Source organism: Scomber japonicus, chromosome 13 (assembly GCF_027409825.1).
Source record: "Scomber japonicus isolate fScoJap1 chromosome 13, fScoJap1.pri, whole genome shotgun sequence".
Lineage (NCBI taxonomy): Eukaryota > Metazoa > Chordata > Actinopteri > Scombriformes > Scombridae > Scomber > Scomber japonicus.
Genome location: NC_070590.1, coordinates 21,850,326 through 21,876,046, shown reverse-complemented (window position 1 = coordinate 21,876,046; position 25,721 = coordinate 21,850,326). Strand labels below are relative to the sequence as shown.

The following is a 25,721-nucleotide window of genomic DNA, read 5'->3' as shown; positions in this document are numbered from 1 at the left end:
CTACTTATGTTAATATGATTAAGGTTATTTGGTGTTTACAGAATTACAACGTGGACTTACTGCAATTTTCAGCTGCATAGCTGAAGGGCTGTTTGGTGTGAGCCTTATTTAGTTGTCACCACTTTCTATTTTTGCTTATACCCAGCTGTCGTTGCTTGATCCTTATCATATTGAACATCACAGAACTGTATCATAAGTCACTGCCATGTGCACTTCTATTTGCATGAATAAAGGAGGTAAAAATGGTAACATCTGATCTGCATATACCAAAGGGTTTATTTTTCAGTTTATTCATGCCTGACCCAATCTAAACTGTCCTGATAAAGTAAACACCAACCACAACATTTCATAGTAGATTTTGATAGATATGGGTTCCATAACATAAGGGTTACAAAGACGGTCTCTTAACATCATATGTTTAGAGCTGCAGCACTGGCCACATGTAGAAAGGGAAAGCTACTAGGTTTGTAGATAGATGGGCTTTTTGGTTTACATACATGAATACTTAAATAAATGTGGGTTTTGAAGTCTTTGCCTGGCCAGACACTGAGTAAGTGTAGGTTAAACTGCACAACAAAAAGATTAGGCACTCTGCAGCAAACTGGAGTTGAAGTGCTTTCATCCAGCCAGACATTTGTGGATGTAAAGCAGAACTTTAGTGATGCTTCTAGCATTACCTTAGAGCTAAATTAGATATTCTAAAATGTCATTCTATCATTCTTTGAACTTGAACTCGAGGGAAAAGCCCTGAATGCATAATGGCCATAAAGCTTGTGAAACTGCCCCACATCTACTATGTTTTAATCTACTGATTTAGGTTTTTCTTTTACACAAGCCACTGGTTACCACCATAATGAAACAGGCCTTTCTCCTGCAATAAATCAGTGAGCCACAGGGACGAGGTACACTGCCCCTGGGTCATCCATTCAATTCATAGTTTATCACTAGCTCCAATGAACCTAGTTATTGCCATTATCATAGCAGCATTTACATCCCCATTGAGCATGCAGTGGGAGAGCCAGAGGCAAAAATTGTGGAGCCAATTCCTGAAGTATTAAATTACGTGCTGCCTCCATTCCGGTAGATGTGGTGCTGGGCCATAAAGTCTGATTGTTTTGCTATTGCAAATAATAGATCCACTGCACAGGCACCCAGGAAGATTAGCTGATGGGACTGCGGGGCCACAGGAAACAGCTGTGCCACTTATGTCTTTAGTAATCATTTCCCTGTGGAGGAAACAAAGCCATCACACTTGCAATACTCAGGTAAACCTTCAGTTCTCCAGCAAGACTGGTATGATTCAGCATTGTGAATAACATTTTAGCTTTATCAGAGAGATTGAATTTGGAAAAAGTGTCCATGACATTTGTTTTTAACATTTTTTTGTATGTACACCTGAGGAAGATACAAGAGTCATGAAACTACTATGTGAAATGTCTCTGAAATAGTTTACAATAGTATTATAATGAATCCTTATGTCAATTAAAGTGATCAGCTCAGGCAAAGCAGGACATCACAGGTCAAAACAAGAAGACATTAATAATATAAATGCTACAGTACGTCTTGCTAATATTATCTGTGAGTGACATATATTGTTTGTGTTAAAATAGTCATCCTCAAAAAGATTAGAAAGAGAAAAAAAGAAAGCAATACGTCTTTCAGATTTAATTAGCATAGATTCAAGTTGGACAGTTGTTCTTATATGTAGCTTATCATCACAAATATATAATCACAAGGTATCTGACCATTAGTCATTTTTTTATAACTTCATTTTTTTTCATTGTATTCTCGTTCTCAAGAGTTCAAGAGAGACACATTATGTCTTCTTTTCTTTCTTTCTCTCTGTCGTTCAGCTGTACAAGAGCTATTTGTAGCCTACTAGCTTTTTTGAATATAAAGTATTTCTGTTTATATTACTTCAACCTCCTATCTGAAATTCAAGTGGTCCTTGTTTAAAACATGAATCTACTTTTTGGATCCAACAATGAATTACAATTTCTTAAGCCCTCTGTCAAAAGTTGCTGAAGATCAACTTTTGGAAGTCATTTAAAGAAAAGAAAATATTTTGTGATGCCTATGACAGACTTTAACAGTGTTTATTATTACTATATTTAATGCCAGTACTGTATATTGAGAGAATATTATCCACCATATGTTACATCCATATTTAGACAATAAAATGTATTTCCAGGGAGAACAGCTCCTGTGCTGATGACTGGGCATCTGTCATCAATTGTTATTGTGTGATATAGCGGTTAGCAGGTGACTTGTGATAGTGTGACTTTATCCAAGCCTCATATGTCCTGGCTGTGCACCAAAGCATTACCTTTTAAAGAAAGATCAATAATGCTGTCTCTGGGAAAGTGATTCAGTTGTAAAAAGCCAGACCATAGTTCTGCCATGACGTGTCCTATTGATATTTATGTGGTTGGGTTAAAAACTCAATTTTAATGGTCATTTACTCAATAAAGCCTATTAAAGAGAAATAACTTTGAAGAAAAGGCGGCATCTCATCAATGCGACTGAGAGTTGTGGCACACAGTGGATTACTGCCAGTGCAGAGGTCCTCTGGCCACCTCACTTGTCAACACAGCTTATTACTAACAGCCAATCAATAATCTGTGTAGAACATCAGTGCCAACGGCAATGCCACTGATTTATGCTTTATGTATACTTCACAGAATCTTGAAATGACAGTTTAAGCTCATTTTTATGTCAGGAGGTCAGATATGATGGCAACAATAAATCCTTCAAGTGAGTAACAAGGAGGTAATGATTAAATTCATCACTTAAGTTTCATAAAGCACCATTTTAATTGCGGGGAAGTGGGCCTTGGGTTGTCCACATTTACATGTGCAAATGCATTAAATTCAATTATCAGTATCTACAATGCTCATGCATACAAATTATATTCCTTTTAAATAAATGACAATATTCCTTGACACCCCCCCCCCCCCCCCCCCCCCAGCCTGGACGTGTCCCATATACCCATATCTCTTAGTAGCTCTCCAGGATGATGGCTTAGACATGGACAACACACTCATTCATAAATGTCAATGTCACTAATAAACCTGTCTTTTAAGGTTTTTGTAATTGTCTATATTATTGCAATAACAATGATAAACCAAGTATGTACAGTAGAACATCCCAGTGCAGTGTTATTTTCTTCTCTGTGAACATAAAATAAAAATAGCAGAACATTTAATATAGGAAGGAAGGAAGTAAAGTAAGTTTAATAAGTATTAGGTTTTTGGATTTTTAGAGCCTTATAACTCATAACTGACAAATTGTAATTATGATTATTTTCATAGCAAAATAGGTTAATTGTAAGTGTTATTTCAACAACAAATTGTACTGATTGTGTGCATACAGGGTTGTTTAATCTCAGGATTAAATGCTTTGTTAGTTGCATGTATGCATGTTATAAATTCTGCATACTGTGCAGCTGCTGTTGCTCTCTCTGGACATTATTGTTGAATGGACAATTAAGACATTAATAGCCTCTGTTCTATATAGATGAAGATATTTGCATGTGTGTGTGCTTATTGAGAAACGTATAAGTATAAAGATGTTCAAGGGAAGTTGCGTGCCTCTCTCGTGCTCCACACTCTCACTCCCTGCTCCCTACAGATAAACAGTCAAATACACCACTAATGCTATAGAGACATCCATCAGTCTGCCATCGCAGGAAGAGCCAACACTGCAGCAGATATTAATTACCCTGAGCTGGGATCCATCTCTCCATAGTTCTGTCTCCTTCTCCACGCTTGTCCAATCACATTTCTCTCAAACCATTATAAAGGACAAGGTGATACTCAGGCTTACCGAGGAGAGGAACACAAATTGAAATATCTGTGTCTCCAATACATGTAGTCTTCTAGAAATCTGCTCAATGCATTTTTTTCCATCTCATTAGTTTGAATGTGATTTAAAATTTGATGTCAGTTGTTGTTGTAAGTGCACAGAAATGTGTACTGGATGTGTACATAATAAAACACTACAGAATCTAGCAGTCAAATCAGTTATGCTGCATATTTGACTTGAGGCCACACTGAGCAAACCTTCAATTGGTATAAAATTTGTATGGATATCGTATTAACAGCATGAAATAGTCAAAGAAATGGCACATCAATAAATCTGGAATAACATGTGTTTTCTACACAATTATATTGGATAAGATTTATTATTTTCTCCCCTGCTGAAATGAAAAGAGGAGAGTTGAAGGAGAAAAGTACACATACTGACAGTGTAATATATTTAAACTATTTGTCACCATCTGGCCTCATCTATGCATCACCCTGTATAATCTGAACTGACCCCACGCTGTCATCATTCAGCCTGACCACACATCGATATTCACACATCCAACAGCGACAGACTGATTTATCTCACGTCAGTGGCACTGTTTTGATGGTTGCTTTCATTTTAGGGCTGATGAAAGTGCCACAGTAATGCAGTGGAATGAATGTTTTGTCCACCAGCTTCCACTATCAACTCGAATCGATGGGGCATGTAATTGGTGGCCACTTTGTGCGATTGCTAAGATAAACAGACATTGTTGTGGACATGGAAGATCAATGTCACGCAACCGAGAGGGGAATTTATGGGACAGCAGTATACAGTAACTATTTCTTTTGACAGGTTTTACTGCTGTCACTTTCTCATGTAATTACTATTTGAACACATTTAGTATAATTATTAATTCTGCATAGTTTTAATCTATGCACAAGACAGTGGAATTCAGTGCTCTCAAAAATAGCTTGAAGGTATAAATTCAACTGGCAAACAATCTTCTTGCGTTCTGACCTTCTCATTGATTGATTGACTGACTGACAACTCCACAATGGATGCCACGCATGACAGCGAGGTTTCCTTTGAGAACATCAACAGAGTGGAAAGAGTGGATAGATACACACAAAAAAGAAAATATCATTAAATTGAGTGGAAGTCATTACAGTTAGCTCAACAGTCAATATTTAAGAACAGAACATTGTGTAAGAATGAGACCTTGTTACTACTTTTTTGGAGTAACATGGTCTCTGTATATACAAGTCCAATCTACTGTGAACAAACCAAAGCTGAGCAGTCGTTGGATTAATGTATGGTGAACACATTGTAGTTAGCATGACAGAGGCTCACCTTGGTAATGCAGCAGGAGGAATCCGGAGTTGTGCTGTTGGTCACTACGAAAACGGATGGAGATCTGGTTGCTCCAGCCGCGTAGTACAAGGCCCTGCATCAGGACTGACTCATTGGCAAGGATGAAGGGTTCTCGGCCACCCGTATCCTCTACTGTCACCTGTTCTCCCTCCAGCACACTCACATTAAGCACCTAAAAAAAGAGAATATGATAACACATAAAATAGTCACGGTTCACTGTCTGACTTACCATTTGCAAAAGGTCTCTGTAGACCAACACATTGTACATAGAATAACAGTCAGTACATTTATTTCTATCCATCCTCACCATTTAATTTCAACTTTCAAAAGAATCACATTGCACACGTGTGATTCAAGTTCAAGTCACATTGTGTTGCTCTGAAAAAATGAGTCACTTCAGCGGTGGACTAAGACTGCCTGAGAGGCAGTGGTGAAGATCTATAAAGGGCACCTGACAATTCAATGTTCAATGAGCCCCCATCAGCAGAGAGCAACAATGCATGTTTGGTATAAATTAAGATGAACATGTGAAAAGGTGAGTCAAAAAATAAGGAAAACAACACCACAGTATTAACTCCACATCTGTTCCTAAACTGGGTTTTCAGCTTCAGTTTGGAGAATGAACGCTGTCACTGGCCATGTAGCATTTATTTTGGGGAATTTTGTCAGCTTAGGAAAGACTGTCCACATAGTTTTTTTTAATGTCATTTAAGCCTAGCATGCTGGTACAAATGGCATAGGAAGACTGAAACACCTTCAGTTCAGTGACAATATGTCAGATTTGGCAAACATCCTAGAAAGATTGGGCAGCTTTGTCATTTGTCATGTCTTTCCATGTCCCACTGACATACCGCACCAGCCCTCTTGCCTTTGTCCTGTATGTTTTTAGCCCTACCAAGGAAGATGTTTTCACAATGTTTTTTTCTCTCTGTCAGTTAGCAGGGTTACTCAAAATGTTCTCTTCCAGATTTCATTACAGTTTCATGACAGGATAAATTTTTAACAGCATTTTAACATGCCATGGCAGAGGTTTAAGTTCTACTGGGCATCACATCTAATTGCTAATGGTTAATGCAAACCACTTCTATCTCTCTCATCTCCTCCCTTACTGCCTCTAGCTGCATTTTGCACATTCCTTTATATTGTCTCCAATTTTCTGTCTCTTCTGGGCATTCTGTAACCGTTGGGTAACCCATTGCTAATCTCTCTCACTACAAGTGCAAATTAATCCAAGCCAAGCACATTTTGAATAAAAATACTAATAATTTCTCTCACAATTTCACTCAACCACAGGGTTAATTTACAGATTGTACCAAATATTTAGTATAGAGAAAGATAGCTAAATAAATATCTAGCAAGTTACTATCAATCTAACATACTGTTTAGCATGTTATACAGGTTTGGACAGGCTTACACATAAAACCAATTTAGAAATCTACATACATTAGTGGTTCATCCCTAATTAAAAATCAAATCAATATACTTGTTTCACTTGCAAAAAAAGCCTTGCTACGTGAGCTATACCTCACAAACTGTCATCATGTTTTATCATACTGTCGGGACACCTTACAAGACACTTTTGCTTCTTCCCCTTTTGCTTGTAAGCTGTTCTGATAGCAGTGATTTATGTCTTCAAAGTGTTTGAATAGCATCTGGTGGGGGAAGATAATGTGTGGTCCAAACTCTCTGTATGATATGGATAATATATGGATAGTTACTATTTATACACATTCACATATCCACAATAATGATTTGGGCTACACTTTTATTCACTGGTTTTATTAAACCTTTTTTTTTTTTTTTTTTTTTTTTTTTTTACATATGTCAGGAAAAGTGCCAACTGCTACAGTTATATTAAAAAAGTTTGAGATTTATGGTCAGAATATTTGATCATTGCATTTCAGATGTTGTTGACTCCACAGGTCTTTTTAGCTTTCAGGAATTGGATGCTTTCCATCAGGTCTTGCTTTCTTAATGAAGCATCTAGAGGGTTTTTGCTTGTGTTTGATAACTAATTCTTAAGATTTCCACTTGGTGAATATTTTGTATTGCCAATATTGATCTTGTTGTGTTTTATTTAGTATTCCATTTCTGCCAGATTTGGTTTGACTCTAAAGATTCTTCTATTTAACGGAGCTGGTTCCTGGTGTGTTGTTCTTTCTTTGCTCTTACAGTGTGTTTCTATTGATTTAAAGAGTCATAGGAATGAAGGCTTATATTTTGGTCATTTGGGACTCTGTTTTTCGCTTACGATAACTTTCTTAAAGATTTCCTTATATTTTTATTGTTTATTTGTTTTGGTATTTGATTGGATGTTTTTAAATTTGACAACAACTTTACCAAAATGTGCTTTAGTTTTGTCCATAGGAGAGTTGTTATGGGGAAACATTAAAAAAAAAAGACCTAAATCAATTGAATATTGGATTTAGGGAATTTCATATGCCTTTTGGCAGCTCCCTATGCAGTCTGATTTTGATCTATATGTATGTTGTATAGTTTACTGAGTTTAGAGGCCTCATTGTAAGTGTGTGCTCTCTTCTAAAAGACAGTGATCTCACAGTAATCTGATAGTGGCATGAGTGGGTTGACGGTGAAACCTCTGAGAGACATTGGTTCCAAATCTATTATGACATAGTACACTGCACTACTGCCTGGAACTGAATAAAATGTGTAAAAACAAAAGACAGGAGAGTCTCCTTGTAACTTAACTATAACCATACACAGACTCAGTGTGCGGCAGAGCTGTAGAAGCTGGATACCACTCAGTTTTGTGATTTGATCAAAATTGGGTCTGGGGGGTAATTCAGGGGAAATGAAAGCAGGTTCCTCCAGGTAGGCTTAAGTTTTTGTCTCCCTGGATGGGATGTCTCAGCCAGCAGTGGAATTCATATCATGTTCTGAAAGCTAATGCTGTCATAGGTAGTGGGCTCAGGTCTCAGGTATGCCATGAGGCAGAAAAAGTGTTGCCCTCCATAGGCTGATGTCCCTGAAGTAATATGTGTGCAGGAGTGCAACAGCCTGGAAAAGCCGAGACAGTGGGCAGGATGAGCACATAGCACAACAGCCGCAGCAAAATGAATGTGGTCACGTTGACTAACTGTCACTCAGACGAGCTGACAATGAGCGTGGAGAGGTTAATGGACACTCTGAGACTGAGCTTAGAGGTGACTTCTTCTGGAATGATCCATGTGGTCAGCCACTTTGATTGATTTGATCTTTATCACAACCAGAATTAAACACCACACTGGAGGTTTTCAAACAAGAAACTAAGAACACGGCAGACAGTCAAAGAGTGCATGTAAAATGACAAACAGGATTTCTTTCTTTGCTTTTTTGTCACAGAATCACATAATCTTTATATTTTTAGAAAATGCAAAAAAATATTCATTTTGCAATTGTAGCTTAGATATAGTTACTAACCACAACCACATGGCAGCCTCAAACCAGTGTCACAGTGAGTAATAAAGAAATGTCACATGATTTTCAAATCCCTGTTTCTCAGTTTCTCAAGGGCAACAGCAATGACACAGCCTTAGGCACAGTTCTTTTTTTGATTTCTGCCTTTTTGTCTCAGCTAATATAGAGGGCTTGAATGCCTTGAATGCCTTGCAAATTAGGTTAGTTCGGCTGAGCATACAGGCTCATCTTATAACCTCATAATTTACCCCACAGTGCAGCACAATACTGTAACTCCTTCAATTTCATATTCATACTCAAATATTGAAGAAATAAGGCTGAACATATGGAATTGCAATTTCATTGTGGGTTTAATTTAATAGCTTACATTAGAAAACTGCAAACCTTGGAGAATCTATTCAAAATGACCTTTATAATTAATTGTCTTGTGTACCTTCAACTTGAAACATTTTCAAGGAACAGAGAATGCAAAACATTTATATTTTGTTATTTATTCTTATTCATAAATAGATGACACACAGTTCAATGTTACATATAAATCCAATAACCTTCAGTTCAATCAGTGTTTTTTTAATCCGAGAAAATCTTTAAAATTTGGTAATTTTGTCTCCTCCTCTCAATTTAGTTGTACATGCTTTTGTTTTTTTTCCACCTGGACTATTGTAATGTACTTTGATATATGTAAGAGTTCGACCTGGGCCAACTGATGCACAATGCTGCATCTAGAGATATGAACACTTTGTGTGATTTAATTTATGGTGGCTTACTGTTTTTGCATCGATTTTAAAATTGTATTGCAGACTTCAAAATATATTACTACTGTAATTTGCTGACTCCTTACACACCTGTGAGTTCCCTTAGATCAATAAATGGGGCTCTGTTGGTTATTCGTAGGACTCAGCTGGTAACCAAGGGTGACCAGGTCTGTGCTGTAGACCTTTTACAATACATCATATTCTTACAGTCACACTCAATGAGGCTTTGGTCATATTGAATGAAGATTGCAGACAAAAATGGCAAATTACAAAGTGCCTGACAATAGTAGTATTTATTGGTTATTTATTACAGGCATAACACCTGATTGCACAGTTTTTATACCTATTGTATGGTACACATGGAGATACTGCAACAATTCCATTCAACTTCAGCCAGTGATGTAAAACAGGTCTGTGACCACTTGGTTTACATATACCAGGGAGGCTTATGAAGGACAGGGCAAGCAGATAGTGCATAGTGAACATTTGGACTGATAGATAGTTTGGCCCCAGAGGGCCCTATCATCTGTCATCCACCCTGGGACCTGTCAGTACAGCCAGCAACAGCTGTCCTACCTCAATTATGAATCATTGGCCATGTCAGGAGACATCATTACCTTATCTTCACCAGTACTGCAGCCAAATGCCCAGAGGGACTGCTTTCACACACACACACACACTCTCTCTCTCTCTCTCTCTTTCTCTCTTTCTCTCTCTCTTTCTCTCTCTCTCTCTCTCTCTCTCTCTCTCTCTCTCTCTCTCTCTCTCTCTCTCTCTCTCTCTCTCTCTACCTGGACCCCACACACGTTTACAAAGTCATGTTGTGGGGTCTCGCTTCCCTCATTGGGACAAAAAGCAAGTTAAGTTAAGGTTAGGGTTACGATAAGTCTGTAGAAATGAATGTCCTCTGAAGTGATGGGAAACACATGTGTGTGTGTGTGGGAGGGGTATCTGACTTAAATCACTTCCAGGGACACAAACAAGACTTATGACCAGTAGATTGAGGACAGCTTGGACAACTGGGGAGAAAAGCTATATCCCAAATTGTTAAAATGCTGATAGTTTGGTCAGCGGTTACAGTAATGAACAGCCAGTGGGATCTACTGTAGTTAGGCAAGTAGTGGTTAGAATTAGGGTTAGTCTCCTGGAAATGAATGTAAGTCTATGCAAATACCCCAAGTGTGTGTGTGTGTGTGTGTGTGTGTGTGTGTGTGTGTGTGTACAAGACTGTCCTATGGGAAAGTGCTCTTTCACTTCAAGTGTGTTCCAGTAAAATACATATATTCAAAGCCCAATCAAAATGAGAGAAGAGGAGAGAGGGTCATCTCTATCCTCTAGTCACTGCCTTTTCAATCAAACCACTACAATGAACAGACTATCCTGCAAGGCCAAAGTAAAATTGACAGTCCAGGCACTGCACTAGGAATACAAAAGATGGAAGAAAATCTCTAAAATAAAGGTTTGAAAGGGGGACAATATTTGCAGGATTAAATGCCTTGATCTTGCTGTGTTTGCCTTGACCCTTGTAGAGCAGGGAGCTTCCAGTGTCCTGCAGTTTTAAACTATGAGAGCAAACAGTCAGCAGAGGTGAAGATCCAGCTTATCACATCAAAACAGAAAGCAGCCTGCCACTGCTTTTAATTTGATCATTTCTGTGGGAAACACTGTCAATGCCACTGTATTCATCTGAAGACTCAACCGACTTTACAAATTAAGATTTGACAAATAAAACAAATGATCAATTTATAAAATGTAATGCATTATTATAGATTTAAACTACCCAATATTTTAGTAAATTGTTACAACATCAACTACAACAGTAAATACTGTTTACACATGAATGCATCAGTAATGATATCCCACAACATTTAAAATATAACACTGACAGTGGCCTTTCTGATACATTATACTAGACTACTATTAATTGTAATACTTTTAAGAACATTTACATTTTTATTGTTTTATTTAAGTGAGCTCAAGTGGGACTAGTACTTTTACATTGTAGTATTGCCACTTGCAGTAAGTAAAGGACCTGAGTTATTATTCCACTACTGCACATAAGAGATCAACTAAATAGGCTAATTTGTATCATGCAATTAGGGGGTTGCTGTCTGCTTTAAAAAAAAACAAAGAAATACTGTATATCTGAAAATGGTCTTTCGACAAGAAAAAATATATATTTCTCCTGGTGCTTTCAGATAAACAATCTGTCAAACAAATTAGACTTTTATACATGGCATGTAATCTTTATTCACTCATTTATTAATTTATCTGCAAGCACTCGGTATGAGTTAGCTGTCCACAGAGGCTGGCTTTCACTGATAATTTACTGTTGGAAAACATCTGGTGGTGCTCTGCATTGAACATTTACACTGACTCACAGGACCCATTGCTGATGCAGAAATGAGTAGTATGCAATCAAAATGATCCCACTATACATGGAAATCAAATGACCCTGCTGCTGGGAGCAATAAATCAACAGCTATTGGACTCACCAGCTGCAGTGTCATCATTACTATGATAAAAGCCACTGGCCTATACAGTGAAACACAGTGTTAGAGCACCAACCTCATCTCCCCCTATCTAAGCCACACGTTTCTAAATCACGGTGTGAATAAGCTTGGTTCACCCAGTTGGTGTTTTTGTGTATCTCCTGATAAATTCATACAAAAACAGACTTATTCCAGTGCTCATTATATAAAAAACGTTATCTTAATTGAACATTCACCTCTACATAAAATAGCCAAGGCCATTTCTTGTTTGCCTGGCTGTCTAAAACAATGGATCCTTACCAATCAGCAAAATGAATGTTAATGAGAATGTGCTGGAGCCAGCGGCTGAATACAACACTAACTTGCTCATTGTCACTAATTTCACATTCACGCTTGCCCATATTTTGTTCCTGAGATCAATAAATGCTACCACTGTATAGTGACCATTGTCTCAAATATTATCTTTTTTTAACCACCAGAAGCTTCTCTGTAGACATGTAAGCAATCATTCTGACCCCCTGCATTTTAAACACTTTCATGAGATGAGATTCTTACTTCCTGATGAATCCGCTTCATTTCGAGGTGCCTCTCTTCCCCTGACATCTCAGTTTACTTGCAGCAGTTATGCATAGATTTAAATTCATGCATTGCTGATTATTTTTCATATTTTTTTGCACACATCTATGCATCTTTACTCTCCTGTCCTCATCATGACACTGAAAGAGTTGGAGAGAACATAGCCCACTGCCAGACAGAGTCTTCTCCCCTTATGACAGCTAGCTGGGTGGAGGAGCAATTAGTGTCACCTGAAAGCATTCCTCTCGGGATCGCTGGGCCCCATGAAAACTCATCTCAGCAAAGCCCTGACACCCTAAAAAGCTCATCAAGATCAAACTGGGCTTCTTTATGTCCTGCCTTACTCCCCCAAGACACAGCATGATGAAGGCTTCCCTCTGCCTCATCTCGACTTGATTAAAGGCAGTAATCCTGTCTTGGCCTCCATTACTCAGTCAGGCTTCAGAGTTTCTCTGCAACATATCTGCTATGTGTTGTGTCATTTGCGCTGCTGGGGACTAAAGTCACAGAATGGACAAAGCATGTTTATTGCCTTGTTATAGCACCAATTTTAGTATGTCAGTGGTGAGGAGGAACGCATGATTGTTTTTAAAAGAAAAACTTATTTTTACAGAAATTTAACTTTTTGAATTGTAATTCTTTTTGGCCCCTTTTCATCTGATGAAAGCTAAACTGTTCACTGAACATCAACAAAAGAAATCTAATTCCCTCCGTCATCAGCCACACTCAGTCAGGGTCAATGCCGTGTGCATTTTGCTTCTTTTGTGAGAAATACTGGAATTAAAATGATAGTACAAAGATCAATACAGCAATTCACCCGGCACTGAAAGGAGGCCGTGTGTCAAGTATCGGTGCTGCTTATTAACATGACTATTGATTGGAGTCAGAAGAGCGTGGTCGCAGAGGCAGCATCAACTACCAATTGTTAATCCCAGAGTCAAGGTTAGACATAAACACTTGGCAAGCTCTGTAACATCTCAATCCTTTAAGGGGCATTTCACTGATGATACACCTCAGCAGCACTTTATGCTTACCTTAGGAGTAATTAATTATAATGTGCAGCCTTGAGCTCATTAGATGTTTTGGTTTTTAAGATTTATTTTTGCATTGCTTGAAATTGTCCAAAACAATATTTACTCATTTGAGCATGAAAAATTTGGAAGCTATAATTTTCCCCACCGAGACTCGAGGCCTTTGTTGGATATTTATAAGCTAATTAACTATAACAACAAAAAAGCTTTGTGTATTCTTTCAATTGATGGACATTTTTACATTTTCTAACTCATCATAAAGCAAAGCCAAAAGACTATTTCCAGTATTGAAATCTACCATCTAAAATTGTTTTCCTTATTATTAAAATCCTGCTTGAACATTTAACCATCACCCATTGTTTTAACCAACACAATCAGAATAAAATACAGTATTAGAAAAATAAATTATACAGAAAGTGTTAATTTGTTCCTGTGTTCTATTAATGAAAGGTTTCCTCACAAGAACTGAAACTGATTGAGACAGGATCGAGGAGCTAGACAAACAGAAAAACTGATAAATGACATCTGGATTAAAACAGCACACAAAAAAATAAGGAAAAAAGAGAGAGTTTGGAGAGGGATGGAGAAGAGAAAAAAGATTAGATATACAGTATTGACCTTAAATCCTTCCCCACCATCTTCTTGAATGATGTTGCTTTAAAACTGTCAGAAAATGGAAAGACTCGCCCAATCAGCCTTTGTGGCAGCGGGAGAAATTGGCCACATCTGGTCTCCTAACCTCTGAAATTTATCAAGTGGTCTCAGTCAAATAGAAAGAGAAGAATTAGATGGGCGGTTTTTCTAGTCAGCATATACAGTTTCTTTTTTTTATACATGCAATAACACACAAAAAGAGATAGATAGTATACAACAGCTCAAAACAGCACACTAACTCAAATTCAAGACATATTCATTATTTTTTGAACATACACATTTTAGATTAGCCAAGTTATATTTTTAACTTTCTACCTAACATTAACCAAATCTTAAACTTTAGAGCCTTTGATTTAATAAAGAGTGGGTTTGTTGGTTCTCTAGAAGTGGTTTTGTTTACAATTCATACAGCTCTCTATAGAAGGTTGAAGTCCTTCCCACACAATGCATTTTCTTTTTCGCAAGAATGCTGGATGGCCCCCATTAAACAGAGCTGGAACAACCTGTGTGTAGAGCCTCAGATGGTAACTCCATGAGACCCAGGTAGGTAGATCAGTCAGCGGAGGAGACGGAGAAATCAGAGCGGGACAGATGGCCTGGAAAGAGCTGATAGCTCGCTAACCCACCGGATTTATTTGATCAAATAGGAAAAAGCTCCAAAACCCCCATCTGTCCTCTAAAACCGTATTGAAAAAGTGACTGTGCAGAGAGGTAGAGACAGATATGAAGGACAGAAATAAGATGTGCTGAAGATGTCACTAATTCACAGGTTAATCATTCCATTTCCATTTGTATTTATACAGTGAAAATAAGACCTACATCCCATTAAGGTTAATTCGTAGGTGAATATGAATCTCTGAAACTATGGATTAGAAACTGAGCTTCACATCTGTTTTGATATGCTTATGAAATAATAAAAATGGTTCTGGATATGAGTCATGTTTAATTTCATCCATCTTAAGTATATGATGATATTGATTTGTTATTTAAACTTAACTACAGTTTGTCAAGGACAAGAAAATTGAAGATACTGAACCCTGAAATAAAGCTTTCCTCCATATAACACTGACATGTTCAATGTTTCAAGCTATACATCATTGCAAATCTTAATATAATAGCAAGCAATGTCAAACAAAAATCAATATTTAGTATCTTGACTGATAACTCATAACCTGCGCTCTACATGTTAAACATTTACTTTCCTATAACATTAATACCTCACACAATGCTTTTAATGTACCTAAAGGTGCAGAACATACAAATTAAATAAAAAAATTCTATAATGACTATACTATACAGTTTATTACACTATTAGTTTATATCAGTGCTAAACATTGGTATAACATTAGCCTCCTAATATTTGTGCAGTTATTCTGCAAATAAATCATAATGTGGACAGAATCACCAGATGGGGTAATGCATTATATGCTGTTAGCTGTGGCTGAGGGGTTCAACAGTCAGGCTGAGGGCAGTAAATTCTCCTGATACATTTTTCATCCTCCCTCTCTTGCAAGCTGCCAGGCTGCTGAAAGGAGTATTGACTAAGCACAGAAAAGGTCTGATCTTTCTTATTTATTCCCCACCAATCTCTGTGATATTTGTGAATGCTTGTGGTAGAGATCAGTGGCGTCTTGGGGAAAGACAGACACTGTAAACCTGTATATATTATTTTGTACAGAACCACAGGTAGAGTACACCAACATTAATATTTATTATAAAAGTCAATGCATCAGTCCTTCAGATGTTTACTTTCACCTGATTTCCCCTCTTTCGCAGTTGCAAACTGCTGTTCTGTCTGCTATAATGATCACTCCCTTCCATTACAGAGAACAGCTACCAAAACAAGTACATGCATTGCAACCACAATGTCCCTCCTACGACTCCTCTGCTCTAAAGTATGGAGCATAATTTCACCATTCCACTGCAGGCAGACATGCAGGAGGTACAGCGCATGCTCACTGACGAGATACTGTGTGTGGAGCGGACAAACCCAAGCTCTTTCATTACCGTCCTTCGTGATTTCAACTCCTTATATACTTTCAACTGATTAAATGTCTGACCAGAGACTAGAACACTTTACTTCACACTTTATCACCGTTACACTACAATCAGTTGCGCATATCTTGTCGTCCCCCACGCTGTACTGGGATACTAATCGCATCATATTCCACTTGATTCCTACATACTGGTAGAAATCATCAACTACTGTGAGGACAGCTGTGTACCATCATGCACCAAGGTCAAAGAGTCTAAATACAGATTTAACAGGGCAGTGAGAGATGCTAAACGACTGCACTCTGAGAAACTCCAACAGCAGCTCTCAGAAAACAATTCGGCCTCTGTCTAAGAGGGTCTCAGTCAGATCACCAAGTTCAAACTGAAAGCCCCCCACTCTACTAACGACTCAGGCCTGGCCAACAACCTGAATGAGTTCTACTGTCAATTTGAAAGTCAAAAGGAAATTCCTGACACATGCCCCCTGTTGCCAAAAAACTCAGCGCTCTAAAGACAGTGGACATGGTTGTGGATTTCAGAGAGAATCCAATCCTTCCTGCCTCCCATCATCCTGTCTGACTCCCTAGTTGACACTGTGGAGTCCTTCTGCTTCCTGGGCACCATCATCACCCAGTACCTCGAGTGGGAGCTCAACAGCAGCTCCCTCACCAACAATCCACAGTAGAGGATGTACGTACTTCCTGCAGCAGCTGAAAAAGTTCAATGTGCCAAAGCCAATGATGTCGCACTTCCACACCGCCATCAATGAATCCATCCTTACTTCCTCCATCACCATCTGGTACACTGCTGCCACTGCCAAGGACAAGGGCAGACTGCAGTCTGTCATTGGCTCTGCTAACAGGGTGATAGGCTGCAATGTACAGTACTGTCCCTCCACGATCTGCAAACCTCCTGGACACTCAGGTGAACGGGAAAGATCATGGTTGACTCCTCCCACCTTGGACATAAACTTTTCCCCCAGCAAGAGACTGAGGTTTATCACCACAAGAATAGCTTTTTCCCTTTTTCTACCTCTTATAACTCTTATATCTCCTTGTATCTGAAATATTTGCAAATACATCAAGATATATATATATTTGTTTTTTATAATAAATATCAGTTAAATCAAGGCCAAAAATCTGCAAAACTGTGCCTAATCTGTCCACAGAAATGGGTTGGGGGGGGGGGGGGAGTCTGTGATCCCTCCAGAGATTGTTGTGTGAAGATGGCAAATAAGCTAATCAGAAAAGTGGAAGCAATCAATTTACTCGCTACAACAACCGTTCGTGTCATCTCTCTTTTGCTATTGGATGCCGCAATTAAAAGGAGATTAGCATCGTCAAGACAACATACATGAAACATGATGAAAAGACAGTATTGATCTGAGCTCATTAATAGATTCATTTGGAATGTTTTCTGCTGTTTATGTGTGTAAATCCACTGCCATGCAAAGCAATGATTGAGTTGCTCATTAAAGCATCTATTGCTTCTGTTAATTAAGGGTTGTTATATAATAAAGTGCTGTTTTATAATATAACCATTTAGCAAGAACAGTCTTCATGATGTGAATACTGATCATATTATCTTTAAAATACCCTGCAATCATGTGTCTGTGTATAAACTTGTGTAGCCTGCAGAGAATTAAAAAAAAAAAAAAAAAAAAAGACAAGGAAGAAAAAACGTCTTTATTAAATGTATACAATGTCAAATATGATATTTCTGCACATATGGCACTTCAGCCCCTGGACTAGAGTGCCATATGTGCAGAACAATTACAATTTCACATATCAGCATTGTCATCTGTTCTTGTAATCTATTTCCAATATAATGTAACACTTTTTCATGCTGGTGAAACACTCAATCTAACAAAAAGTGAAAATAAGATTAAAAAATAAAAATAAAAAGGGTAGAGGCTTCCAGGGACAGTGCACAGAGGTGACCATGTAACCGTAATGTGCCTGCAGTTCAAATCCTGCTGGGGTTCTCTGTTGCATTTCCTTATCTTCTATTCATGTTTCCTGTCACTCTCTACTGTGAACTGAGGCAACATGCCAAAAAAAGGATTAAAAACGGTGGCTGACCAACACACCACACAGTATTTGTGAGTGCAGGACAGAGAATATTAGCCAGATTGGAGCAAAGGCATGGTGCAGCAGCTCACTGGCCAAGCACTAACTCTGAATTTGAGAGTAATTATTTGAATTTTAAATTATATGGCTTCTGCATTGCTTCCCCTTTCTGATTTCAATTCCTGGTTTGTCTGTGTATTTCTGCATGCTTGTGAGTGAGTGAGTGAGTGAGTGAGTCCCAACACACATTTGTGTCAGATACAGTAAGTCTTGTCCAATGGTTAAATTCTGTTGAGCAGCATTTAAATGTGTGTCCTTGTTGTCCCCTGTGCTCTAAGAATTAAACACAGGTGAGGGAAGAGGTTTTAAATTGTAAGTAGCTGAAAACTAAAAATCATCCAAGCGTAAAAACAAAATGTGAGGTAAAAATGTTCCCACTTGCATACCAATTTCTAAACACATTAATGCTCCCTCCATAAGTCTACTTTTTAATCGCCTTTCGTTCCTTTTGAAACCTTGAGACCTGGATATCCTCCAGGCCCAAGAGCTTCACACACCGCTGATCATAAGGTGTGACACATGCTTGACTTCAATTCCTATCTTTCCATCGTCGGTTTATGTCTTTGCCAGAAACAGAGACCTCAGCTTCATTTCCTTCAGCCTTGCCAAGCACTTGTCAGTATAGTTTGCCATCAGATCACTATCAGTTTAGCAATGGGAGGCAGAGAGACAGTGGCCCCATTTGTTCACATGGAGGTGCTGAAGTGCATGGCTTTTTTTTAATCAGTCCTGGTAGATATGAGAGGACAAAATGTCACCATGTTCTTGCTTTCACTTCTTGCTGTCTTTAAAGTATGCAAAGAAACGTTTTGCCAAATGCACTGGAGAATCAGTGGAAGTAGATCTAATACATCAAATGTGCATCATGCACTCGCGTCTCTGTGTGTTTGTGTGCATGTGTATGTGTGTCCGTGCTGTGTTTGTAAGTGGTTGACGATTTACTTAAGTTACCCGGAGAAAGCTTCCAGAGAAAAACACTCTCAAACATATACTCTGTCAAGACTTATCTTAGCCCTCCAGAGGCAGCAAGACAAAGCTCACACATTTTAAAGTCTCCAGTGGTAAATGAGGCGTTTGAGGAATTGCAAATGCCAAGGAACACACACACTGACAGTTAATTTTTATAACCTTTTGTGAAAAGACTTACCGAGCAAACATTCAACCTGAGACAGACCCCGTCCCTGGTGCCTCCATCCACCCACTCACCCCAGCAATTTGCTGCCTGTCTATCTCTATCAACCCACACAAGAGCATTGAATACTCTTAGCAGCTAAGACTAAACCAAAATATGTCAGTGCTCTTCATTGTTTTTATGAAACCCTTTTGTGCAACATTATTGAACTTAAAAAAATCTAACATCACAGTTGATAGTACATTATATGTATTATAGTGGCTATAGTCAATATTTCATAATAATAATGCATAATAGTAATGCTTGACATTACTTGTAAAGTAAGCTCGTGGGGCATCTTTCAGCTCATTGTTTTGGTTTTATAGCCCATAACTTTGGTGTTTTGGTAAATGTTCACTGCTCTCATCAGCATAGTTTTCCAATTAAATGGGTTGCTCTGTATTTGCTGGATGTGCGAATGTGTAAGGAACTTTTTGCAAACACGTTCACCTCATCAGCTTACAAAGTAATACCAGTGGTGTGATACAGCTTGTTTCTGCAGCCCCTGCCTGGGGTCACATATTTAATCTTTAGTGTTTGACAATGCAGTTTTGAACTTAACCACTTTATCGTATGTCATGTTCTGACTAATAACAACATTATTGTGAGCACTGACCTGAACTTCAATGCCATATCCCAGGTAGACAGTAATCAAGTAGTTGCACTCCACTCCAGAGCCAGGTTGTTGAAGGATTTCGATGTTACCCTCAGGGTCAGTGAAATTCAGACTGCATGGCTCTGTAGGAGACAGTGAAAAGACAAGTGATTCCCTTTTTCCCAGACCACTGATCTATCTGACAGCCCACCTGTGTCTCTGTGGCCTTGCAACCCTCTAACTATCTCTGCAGATTTCCTCTCCGTACTGCTCATCTGGGCCTTTAGCCCTCTGTGGCCAGTGGAAAGGACAGGCAGGACACATCAGGGGAAATCAGATTGTTTTTGACACATGAGCAACTCTGTTATCCCTGGTGGAAAGATGAATAGCTGTGTGCAGCATACAAAATGAACAGAAGTGATGCTGATGACCTGACGCTTAATTTTCTTGCCCTCTGGGATCCATGTGTTAAATCTTAGCGGGGAGAGATACTCTCAGTTTTGAAATCCCAGTGGGGGAAAAAGTTATTTTGATAACCCTATTTCACAAAGTCACTGGAACATTCTGCCTGGTACATCTTTGAAAGTCAGAGGAAACTAACCTGATGTTTGCAAGGTGGTGATGGTGGTAGTTGTGATACCAGTTGTCGATATTGTAGTAGTACCTTCTACTCGAGATACTGAAGTTAGATTGGGGAGAGGATGATCAAGGTTGGTTTCGTTTTTCAGTGTTGTTTCCCTTGTTTCTCCTTTTTCCATTCTGATTAAGGAGGGTGGAAGGGTGGCCTCTACAGGAAAAACACTCCAACTCCGAGGCTGACTTCTCTGCAAGGATGAGGAAGCTGCTGGGTTGTTTTCAGTGACTGACCCTCTATTATTTAGTGTTACTTGAGTTGTGAGGGAGTCTGTGGTTGGCTCAACCTTGTCTGACCCACTGGTCTTGTCCTTAGAGGGCCTCTTTTGGGGGAAAAACGTGGACGGCCTTGGTGTTGTGGGAAATAATGTGGTCAGTGGTGAGGTGGCAGCTGCAGTGGCAGTAGTGGCAATGTCTGAGAAGGCTGGGGCATCCTCGTGGGGCACCAGCTGAGTGACGGGATCTCCAACATCTGGACTAGCCACAGAGCCTGGCATGGTGGGATATGCAGCCACAGAGCCATCCCTTCTGAAAAAATGCTGGTCCCCCTGGAAATCTCTTGTAAGTAGGTGCTCGTGAAGTAGCAGGCCCTTTAGGACAGGGCGGTGGTTGGGGCTGTTCATCGGCGAGGCAGTGGTTACCAAGTGGACTTCACTCTCTGTGTCCTGTGTTGAAGGGTGTGTGAAGAGATCCCTGTCTGGATCTAGTGTCCTCTTACTGATGCCATTAATTTCCCGTGGACCTGAGAATGAAGGAATAAAGATAACATGGTTGTGTTAAACAAAATATTACAGGTCCGAAAGTTATAAAAGCAAAGTACAATATACAAGAGCAGCATTTTTTTTTGACAGCTTCATTATTGCATCATCAAGGCTGCCAGACGATAATCTACCAAATGTATGCCTAATGAGGTGAGACGCTGTCCTCTTGTATAATTCTTCCCCACATATTTTGTTGCTATTTTTATCAGTTCATTATGTGTGTGTGTGTGTGTGCATGCTTGCATATGTGTAGCTTTGGTGGCAGGGATGGTGGAATACTAAGTATAATCCCTTTTACTGTCTGTTATAGAAGCTTTAGTGACAGCAAAATAATCTAATGAGTTGGCATATGTAGGTCAGAACAAATAAAGCACAGTATAATATGATAGTAGTAAGAACACATATATTTATATATTTTCAAGTGCATCTTGAGTGCTTCAGTTCTGTCTGTACTTGACAAGCAATTCTCTAACATTTAAGTTAACTGTGGCTGATTAGTACTGTGGTGAGTAGCAGCTTAAAGAAAGCAAGTTTATTATCAAAGACAAATTCCACAATCACACCCCACAGGCAGTGAAATCTCAGCGCAGAAAGGCCCTGTCCAGAAATAGTCTAGTTACTTGTAGGATAAAAAGGCTTGAAGGCACATATTTTTCCAAGGCCTCCTTCTCTAAGCTAGTATTCTTATTCCCTGGATTTTTCAACCTCACCTAGACACAAAGATACCACTCACTCAAACACAACACAATGCAGTGCAAAATTGCATAGAGGAAGCACTCAACCAGTGAATAGTCAGAAAACTTGAATTGAATGGCCGGACCTTCAATCCACAAAACATTATAGATTTAGAACATTTAATAACTAAAGCAAACGTATGGATTTGTCCTGATTCGCTGCAGAAATGCTTGGCAACACAAGCTTGACCACAGAGGTTTTATAAATGGCCGGACCTTCAATCCACAAAACATTACAGATTTAGAACATTTAATAACTAAAGCAAACGTATGGATTTGTCCTGATTCGCTGCAGAAATGCTTGGCAACACAAGCTTGACCACAGAGGTTTTATATAACATCCATTAGATGGAAAGCAAAGCATAAGATGTTGTCTGCAGGTACTTTGCCATTTTACCATGGCCTAAACCATGACACTGCTAATCCATTTAAAAGACAGACTGAGCTCCAACTTTAGATCAGTTATATTAATATAGAGTTTAATAATAAAATAACCAACTTCAGACAGATGCATATATTTAATCCTTCATTGCAGATATTTCCAAAATAAAAAAGGTAATACCACAGATAGGAAGTAAACAATACCGACCTGATTATTAAAGTGAAGAGTGACATCTGTCAGCCTAAATCACTGATCATTAAAATCTGTTAAAGGAGCCATGCCTTTTCACTTAAATGCTTCTTCACCTATAAGTCTCTAACCGTATTTGAGGGAAGAATACAGCCCAATATAAAATTATCTATCATCTCCATATCGCTTTAAACACCAACATATCTTTTAACAGCTCGTGGAGAACAGCCCCGCCAATCAGTCTTTGCAGTGTAAGTGTTTTTGGAAGCCAAATGATTTCACCACAAGTCCAAAACTGCCATATTTACCTCATTATCTGCTACATTTTCCTCACATAAGTTGCTTTGGGAAATCTGATGAATGGATAGCTCCCACCACTGCAAATCCTTAAATGCTCTAGACAGTGTAAACATCAGCAAAGATTAACTTCTTTGCATGTCTTTAGTGGCTTTGATGGGACAGTTATCCTAAAATGATCAAATACCTTCCAGCTGGCTGCTAGTTATGCATACTCAGACGTCAACAAAGAGTTTTGCCTCATTTATGAACGTTTACGTGAAATAGCTTTTCATCAGGTTTTGAAATTCCAGTGCTGACTTGCTGTTTTACAGTGTGTGTTGGCAGGCTTTCACTCTATCTTGTTAGGATAGAGAGGTGAAAATACAGCGCACCTCTTTAGGGTGTATAAAAATAAAACGTCTATGGAAATTGGCATTCTTTTAAAATTCTGCGGTGAGATGAGCTGACTAAAAATACTGCTGACTAAAATGAGAGTTTTTGTTTTCATGTTGGCGTCAATGCAATCTCCATCTTTCTCTTTTCCCATCTAATTTTCAGAGTTTATCTCCCACCTTTGAATGTGTGTGCACTGTAGCTAATTGGCAGATATAGAAAAACATACTGTAAATGTTAACATAAAGCTAGCAATATAAACATGAAACAATTCTTTGTGTTTTGAGGTATAGCATGAATAAGTACCTAAGATAAATTGCGAACACAGAGAACTTGTATAATCCTCTTAGGCGTCTATGTACATGTGTCTACATGAAACAATGCCGTCTGTTTTGACACCTTAATTAGCTTGCATTCTTGGTGACAGTTTGTCCTAATGAGGCAGAAAAGCTGCCAGCACACGTTTCATGCTTATAAGATGAAAGGATGCTGTTGACATGGGAAGCAAATGAATGAGACATCCTCATGTATCCTCAAGAGGTTGAGGGAGCCTTAGCTAGAAGGCAAAACCGATATAAGGAACACTGAAAATAGTTTCTTGCAATTAATGGTAATACAATGTTTGTGTATGTGCAGAATGAATGTACAGTAGCATGTCACATGTGAAATGTAAGTCAGGTTTGTGTAGAATATAACCTCAACTATGTCATTTAAATGTTACAAAATATCAGCTTGCCAGATAACTGTCTGTATAACATCATACATCTATTATACATTTTATTTATTTTCTATATTGGTTTAATTCTAATATGATCAGTTCTCGAAATGCTCATGCTTGTGTACTGTATTCTACTGTACAACTGACTGGAGTGTTTTCTGGCATATTGATTGAAAGCACAGTTGCTTTCTTGCATATGAAATAGATGTTTAAATCTGCTTGCCAAAAGACAAATGTTCACCCTGGGGAATTGAATTTGTCTATCGAGTCTATAAGAAATTCCATAGCTTGAAACACATTAATTCACATTTTAAGTGGGAAAGGGTCTCTGAATAAAAGCGAAAAAGCACAAGGGCAGCTCTGCTTTGCTCGTAAAACTTGGGAGAGTAGTTGCGAGCCATTCTAACATTTGCTGATGCAGAGCAGTTTTACCACCAGCCAGCACACTAATAAAAGTTTGATCAGGCTATTCAAGAGGAAGAGTAAACAGTTTTGTTACAAAGCCCCTGCACGGCTGACAGAATTGACACATGGTTTTACGTTTTACTGGCAGACGCGACAACACCCCATTTATCTTTCTTGGCGACAGAAGCAATTCAAAGATCTTTTGATGTTCTAAGATGGAGGAGCAACATTTTCTTGTAGCCTTATTCTGTCACAACAAGAGAAGCCAAAGCTGCACTTTAAAGGCAAACTAAGCATAGTTGACACATCTCACTACCAGAGAGAATAAAGAGTGCAAAGGGAGGTCTTCATGAATGATTGAAGTATTTCAGACTGCCCCCTCAACATAATTGCAAAAAGTATAGAGGATCAAACACACACATACTACATACATATAGTAAAGCTGGAGAATAGTAATGTTGCAAGGATTATGTTATTGCCACAACAAATTGATTTCTAGTGGAACTGGTAGTAAAGTCCTGCTTGTTTTTGTTTTTTCTTATCTTTGTCTCCCTCTCTATCTCTATCTGTGTCGGTCAGGTTTTGACCATGCAGCTGCTGCCCTTTAGTCAGAATATCGAGTGAACGTGGAGAGTGAGAATGGAGAACTGGGTTAAACCAGAGTTTCTCATACACAGATCAATACAGGATCAATGTGTACAGGTTGGAGACCTCACTGTGGTGATTACAGAGAAAGAGTACTGCTACAACACTGTTCTCATCTCTGAACCTTAATTGGATGTTTACACTTGGCGTTTCAGGGAATGGAGCTGGAAACTGAATTTTGAGTGAAATTTCTTGCATATTAGCGTAATGCAAATCAATAAATACAAAACAGGAGATTACCATTTTGCACAATCTTCTTTTCATCAGCCTAATCAAGTCGCAACTGCTGGTTGCAAATATGTCTGCCAAATATAACAATTGTAAATTTCCTGTCACTGATTGTTAATCTTTCCTGTAACTTATGTGAATTGCTGTACATTTCAGCAGCTGAAACACCTGACAGATGAAATTTAGCAGAAGTCTTAAGACAATGGCGGAGCTTGCCAAGCAAATTAGATGATTTCCAAATATAAATTTGCAGAATTCGTGAAGGCTTCTACCAAATTTTGAAAGTAATTTATAGTTTCTTTCCAGGCACTGCACCCAATCCTGGTGCCTCCTTCTGCTGCATTTTGAGCATGGCAGGCAATTAACTTGTCATTGTTCA

At 38.6% G+C, this 25,721-nt stretch overlaps 1 protein-coding gene across 1 annotated transcript in view; it reads right to left on the bottom strand.

Moving 5' to 3' along the window:
- The window catches only part of LOC128371451 (seizure protein 6 homolog), an 82,804-nt gene that overhangs the window by 16,667 nt on the left and 40,416 nt on the right, over positions 1–25,721 (bottom strand). The window contains exons 2-4 of the mRNA XM_053331778.1: positions 20,577–21,350; positions 19,997–20,118; positions 5,140–5,332 (exon numbers count right to left, since the gene is read on the bottom strand). Of these exons, the coding sequence (XP_053187753.1) occupies positions 5,140–5,332; positions 19,997–20,118; positions 20,577–21,350 (1,089 nt within the window). The remainder of the gene's footprint in view (positions 1–5,139; positions 5,333–19,996; positions 20,119–20,576; positions 21,351–25,721) is intronic.